This window comes from Pararge aegeria, chromosome 22 (assembly GCF_905163445.1).
Source record: "Pararge aegeria chromosome 22, ilParAegt1.1, whole genome shotgun sequence".
NCBI lineage: Eukaryota > Metazoa > Arthropoda > Insecta > Lepidoptera > Nymphalidae > Pararge > Pararge aegeria.
In genome coordinates, this window is record NC_053201.1 from 12,892,095 (window position 1) to 12,899,193 (window position 7,099).

Here is a 7,099-nt window from a genome sequence, read left to right on the forward strand (position 1 = left end):
GAAGCGATCTCTACCAGGCAACCTACCGAATCAAGTTGAGTACATGAAGTTAAGAAGAAGGGTTAAGGTGTACACAAAGTAATACTTAAATAATAAACCTAAATTACAAAAAAAATAAATAGTAATTATACGATTCACCCACACCCGGCGTGTCGGCGTCTTCTTTTGAAAGAATCTTGTCACCAACATGTCGGGGGTTTTGTCCGCAATTTGACACTGACTTTCGCGATGTTTAAGAGCTCCCTGGCGCAACGCGCAACGCTATGAATTTAGGTAGGAGGTCCCGGGTTCGATCCCCGGCAGGGGATATTTGTGAACTTATAATTACTCAATTTTCTCTGGTTTGGTCAGGTGGGACGTGCCGCTAAGCGATTGATGATTGATGTGATGTCAAGTAGAAACCGGTTAGCCCGCTATCATCTTAGACTGCGTCATTACTCGCTACCAGGTGGGATTGCAGTCAAGGGCTAAATTGTAGTGGAAAAAAAGATAAACTCCCACCATTTGTTATTATTTCCCAGCCAGAAAATATTGCTTGCTGGAAACTCTATTTTAAATGAACATATGGCTTCACTATCATCATTACACAAGCAGGATATGGGAGTTCTTTTTGAATAGAAATACGGACAAATCAGATGACCCTGATGTTAAGTGACGGCCACCTGGCGCAGTGGGTAGCGACCCTGCTTTCTGAGTCCTAGGCCGTGGGTTCGATTCCCACAACTGGAAAATGCTTGTGTTATTAACATGATTATTTTTTTTCAGTGTCTGGGTGTGTTTATCTGTATATAATAAGTATAGATGCATCTTATATTATCAAAATATATATATATATTCAACAGCTGTCTTAGTACCCTTAACACAAGCTACGCTTACTTTGGGGTATGGAGGGTAGAGGTAAGGAGAGTCATCTTATATGGGAGAAAAGTTGAAAAAGTGTCCAGTGTATGCGCTAAATAACAGTTCAAAAATCCTCCACAATGGCGCTGGTGGATGCACAGGGTATGGTATGAATGTAGCAATCGTAGATGAATTGAAGTATGCCGAGTTAAAAAATTTAATGTCATTATCGACTAAAGTAGTTAATTATTGAGAATTTCAATAACTTACGTTGTACAAAATATTGTGGTAAATATAACCTTACTTCCTTGTATCTCCTTCCTTGTTTATTTTTCAAGCCTACTCTAACAATATTTATATTTGGCGCTTCTTTTAAGAGTTACCCTGATGCAAATGTGGCGCCATCCTAATTTAATACATTTTGACGACACTTTTTCATATACACAGATGACTCTCCTTACCTCTACCCTCCATACTTTGGGGCTAGATGGCGATATGTGTATTGTCGTAGTGTATTTAAAAAAAAAAAATTATGTGCAAAATCATCGTCTATAAGCAGCAATTGATTTTATATGTTACTATCGTAATCTTATATTTGACACACACGCATATATTCTCTTTTTTTAATCTATTTTTGAATTATAATTTGTTTGGAAAAAAGAACAGGCACAGACAGTGTAACCTTGGCTAAATCTGTGATTAAACAAGTATTCCTTACGTTGTTCGTATATGTGTATTTATATATCTGTAGTAAATGTATATAAATATCCATAATTTTATATATATATCTTATTTTATTTTCGCTCTTTTAATAATGTATTATATTAGTTATTAGCATATACTTTAGTGTGTAAATTTATGTATTTTTTATTGTAATTGCGATTTCCCGTCTCTCATGTATATTCCTTAGGCTCGTTAAGGTTAGCTGGCAGAGATCACTTTCAGTGATAAGGTGGCCTTTTGTATATTTTTATTTTCTCCTTTACTACGCATTAAAGATGTTTAAATAAATAAAATACTTATAGTCTTTGACAATGGTTCTTAATAATGTTAAAACTTATTATTCAAATTATGGAATTTCGACCAATGGGCGAACTCTAGCAAATGTCACTATAACTCATGTTTAATTGCAGGGTGATGGCGGCGGCCCGCTGGTGTGCCAAGACGACGGGTTCTACGAACTGGTGGGGCTTGTATCGTGGGGATTCGGCTGCGGGCGACGCGACGTACCCGGTGTGTACGTGAAGGTCTCCTCGTTCATAGGCTGGATCAACCAGATCATATCCGTCAACAACCTATAACACAGCCCTATGCCAAACGTTCAGAAGGTTCGAAGAGTCGTTTTCGAGTGTAGAATACTTGAGCATGGGAGTAAGATAAATCTTATGTCGATTATTTTAAAGTTCAAATTTGTCTACATTTCTTTATTTCGGGCTTTTGTCAGTAGCCTTAGTACAAGTTTTGCTCGATCACCATCGAGGAGCCGTTTTCGAGTATACAACGGTTTAAACAACGGACTAAAATGAATCTTATTTCCATTGCATTAAAGATCAATTTTGCTTACAATTCGATATTTAGGGTTCTTGGCGGAACGTTCGTTAAACAAAAATCAGGAGTACAAGATTTGCGACTCTAAAACGTGCCGCATTTGGTCCATTCTACTTTGGCGATATATAGTTTAATACTCGAAAGTCTCCTCGATTGCGAGCGACTAAATCTTGTACTAAGGAATGTTTGTAAAACAATAATCGGAAGTACGATATTTGCGACTCTTAAACGAGTAACAACTTTTATTTTTTTTCAAATTTTGATAGTCCTTTTAACCAGTAGGCCTCCCAAATTGATAATTTTTCCAAAAATCGACACAAAATAGTCGTAATAAGCAATAGAAACTTGGTAAATCGGTAGCTTTGAGACCACTGGTTTTCAGTTTTGATTACTAAGACGCAGGACGACGATGAAAGCCCACAAGTGGGCACGTCGCTGGCACACACTTTATATAAATAAGACACATTTTAAATTCTATCAATTGGTGCCAATTCTGTTGTTTTTTTAAACAGAATTGTCACGATTGGCGTGGTTGGTAAGTCGCCCACTCAACGCCACAAACTGTATCTTTCTTTTTCCATATATTTTTATTAAATTTGCATGGAAGGGCACGACGTCCACACCATATCAGCGCCAGACGTCATCTAACTTAATCGCAGATTATACAACAATACTTATGTACTTAACTCAATGGCTTGCGCCTAACAGATAATCTAGAAGGCGTAGCTAAAATATCAAACAGTTGTTAAACGAAAGTCGATAAAGAAATGTCAAACATATACAAGCATTATTTTAACAATCTTCTTTGAGATAAATCGATATTGTATTAGTATGATACTGGCCCAATACAGCGAAAGTTGTATGAAAATCCATACATTATGTCGTGGTTTAGCGGTCAAATTATCTACAGTAATTAAAAAATGGAACGATCCTTTATTGGAGATTCCTTAAACATGGCAAGGAGGTATTGCAAAGAGAAAGCTGTTGATTGAAAAAAAAAAAACAAATGAGCATTTAACACAGGAAAAATTATTGTGGATCGTCGATTTTGAAAAATAATTAGGTATATTTTACACGTTCATCCATCAATGCCTCTTTTGCTAAAAGTCTTAAAGTCTTAAAGTTAATCTTATGTCGATTATTTTAAAGCTCAAATTTGTCTACATTTCTTTATTTCGGGCTTTTGTCAGTAGCCTTAGTACAAGTTTTGCTCGATCACCATCGAGGAGCCGTTTTCGAGTATACAACGGTTTAAACAACGGACTAAAATGAATCTTATTTCCATTGCATTAAAGATCAATTTTGCTTACAATTCGATATTTAGGGTTCTTGGCGGAACGTTCGTTAAACAAAAATCAGGAGTACAAGATTTGCGACTCTAAAACGTGCCGCATTTGGTCCATTCTACTTTGGCGATACATAGTTTAATACTCGAAAGTCTCCTCGATTGCGAGCGACTAAATCTTGTACTAAGGAATGTTTGTAAAACAATAATTGGAAGTACGATATTTGCGACTCTTAAACGAGTAACAACTTTTATTTTTTTTCAAATTTTGATAGTCCTTTTAACCAGTAGGCCTCCCAAATTGATAATTTTTCCAAAAATCGACACAAAATAGTCGTAATAAGCAATAGAAACTTGGTAAATCGGTAGCTTTGAGACCACTGGTTTTCAGTTTTGATTACTAAGACGCAGGACGACGATGAAAGCCCACAAGTGGGCACGTCGCTGGCACACACTTTATATAAATAAGACACATTTTAAATTCTATCAATTGGTGCCAATTCTGTTGTTTTTTTAAACAGAATTGTCACGATTGGCGTGGTTGGTAAGTCGCCCACTCAACGCCACAAACTGTATCTTTCTTTTTCCATATATTTTTATTAAATTTGCATGGAAGGGCACGACGTCCACACCATATCAGCGCCAGACGTCATCTAACTTAATCGCAGATTATACAACAATACTTATGTACTTAACTCAATGGCTTGCGCCTAACAGATAATCTAGAAGGCGTAGCTAAAATATCAAACAGTTGTTAAACGAAAGTCGATAAAGAAATGTCAAACATATACAAGCATTATTTTAACAATCTTCTTTGAGATAAATCGATATTGTATTAGTATGATACTGGCCCAATACATGCGAGGAGCGGCCAGCGAAAGTTGTATGAAAATCCATACATTATGTCGTGGTTTAGCGGTCACATTATCTACAGTAATTAAAAAATGGAACGATCCTTTATTGGAGATTCCTTTAAACATGGCAATCAAGGAGGTATTGCAAAGAGAAAGCTGTTGATTGAAAAAAAAAACAAATGAGCATTTAACACAGGAAAAAGTATTGTGGATCGTCGATTTTGAAAAATAATTAGGTATATTTTACACGTTCATCCATCAATGCCTCTTTTGCTAAAAGTCTTAAAGTAAACAATCAAAAATTTTTCAATATTTTATGCCTCAATATTGTTTTTATTTCAGCTCAAAAATGATTATTGTAGCAAGTAAATAGTTATTGAGGCTTCTTTTGAATCGGCAAATGTAACGAAAATAAAAAAAATCAATTTGTATAGTGTATTTTGCTTGCTTCTTTTAAGAACTGATAACAGAAAAATCTGTTTTGTATTTAGAACGCATTTATATCGTTACTTAAATCTAGTACTTACAGATAAGTATTTATTATTTTTGAATTTGTAAATAAATATTTGCCTGTATTTGGAGCTTAGGTTAAGTATTTAACTAATTATTATTTAGTAAATATTATTATAAATGGCATTTAAATATTTTCCCACCATTTTGTATTCAGTTTAATTTTGAATATGTAACCAATTTTTGAAGCATTTTTAGCACTGACAAATAATTTGTATGCAGTTTTAGGTAAGTAAAACCTTGAAATAGCACTTTTTATATTATTAAAATGCAAATAAATGCAACTCAACTTGGCGAATTAAATAATTATGTAGTAAACTCAATAAAAATAGTTTACTTCGTTTTTCTAGGTCAGTTTTCCATTCTGAAAGACATTAAAAAATCTATTAATTTTCATTTAAAAAAAAAATAGTAAAACCCATAGAATTAAGAACATACAGAATCCGTGTACAAGACTAATATTGAAGCATCAACAACCACTCCTCTTTAGTAGTGTTTTTAAAACCAACTGTTAGTCACTTTATACCATTTAGCAGTTTACATTAATTATATTACCTCTATTGTACTAAACTTTAACCATAAAATGTGTTAAATGGGAAAGTTTGTGAGCTAGCAACATTTCGCGTAGGTGGAGTGAGACGTGCTCGGGACGTCTTCTCTTATTTTGGACACAATGCACTGCATGCAATAATTGCTGAACGAGGATTCTGGATTTTCTTCATTCTGTGGATATAACATTTAAGTTTCGTTTAGTTTTAAAGTATAAACCAAACAGTTACTTAAACATAATAATGAATTATTTATTTAGTGATTAAGTTATTTATTCTTTAGGTATATTTAGAAATTTTATTTAAAAAAGATTTACTTCAATTTATTTGGCGCCAACTCTTTAGGCACATACGCGTTATATTTAATATCACAAAATATTTGCAAAAAAGGTGCTGAAGATCGCTTTCAATTCAGTTTACAGTCCATGATTTTATTTTCAGTTTTGTATTACACTACCAATTTCTGGTGGAACATTCGCGTAATTATTAACAAAAATAAAATATTAAAATTGTACTACTAGTACGGTTGAATTAAGTATATTATCTAGCTAGACTACAATGCCAATATTATGTCCATATGTACGTAAGAGAAAAGCAAGAGAATAGCAGTAAATATGATAACTGCCTCGATTTCCTTGGTATTATGTCAAGAAATTTTCATTATCACTCTCATTGTGAGTGTGGATGAAGATTTTTTTTTCTTGATATTAAAGCCCATTCATTGTATAGACGCAGAACATGCGAGCGTCCGAGCTTTACGAAGTTGAAGTTTTGACGAGAATATTTATTGCTTTCGCTAGTGAACGACGAAATATTCTTACAGAATGGCAGGGTGATTACGTATCTCGCGACAGCAATGCGACAGGCGTAAATCTTGCAATCACTGCTGTCAAACGTCACTTTTGTTTATTTATTGTATGGAAAAGTGACGTTTGACAGCAGTGATTGCAAGATTTACGCCTGTTACATTGCTGTCGCGAGATACGTAATGACCCTGCCGTTAGCTTAGCTCGATGTAACACAAGTCAATAGTCTAGTTTATCAGCACCTTTAGCGGCTAACACTATGTTTTGATTTGAAGTAGCCATGCTTCTTTAGAATGTTGTAAATAGACTTTTATTTTTAGAAATGTTTTGTCTATGGTTATTTATTTATATAGCATTTTGTGAGTCATTGGGACAGGTCGGGTACAATGAAAAAAAAGGAAAAAACTGTCTATTACAAGAGGCAAAAGCGCGAATAAAAAAAAAAAATGAATATTTAACTGCGCCACGCGTTTCATAGATCCCGACTTGTCCCTGCATAAAAATTCGAACTTCTTAAGCTGTAAGTAATTAAGTCTTTTCTAATAAATTATTCAAATAAAAACTGATTTTTATTGATACAGCACACCGCACACGTATAGTATTTTCATGGTACCTTTAAAAAATAACAATCAGAAAGATGCATGTTTACATTATAACGAAGACAATAAACACACAGCTGTAACGTTTCACTTGTAAGTTACAACTCCA

At 34.2% G+C, this 7,099-nt stretch overlaps 1 protein-coding gene across 1 annotated transcript in view; it reads left to right on the forward strand.

Moving 5' to 3' along the window:
* Positions 1–2,141, forward strand: part of LOC120633990 (protein masquerade) — a 38,613-nt gene extending 36,472 nt beyond the window's left edge. Inside the window, exon 14 of the mRNA XM_039904427.1 lies at positions 1,974–2,141. Coding sequence (XP_039760361.1) covers positions 1,974–2,141 — 168 coding nt within the window. The remainder of the gene's footprint in view (positions 1–1,973) is intronic.
* The last annotated feature ends 4,958 nt before the right edge of the window (positions 2,142–7,099 follow it).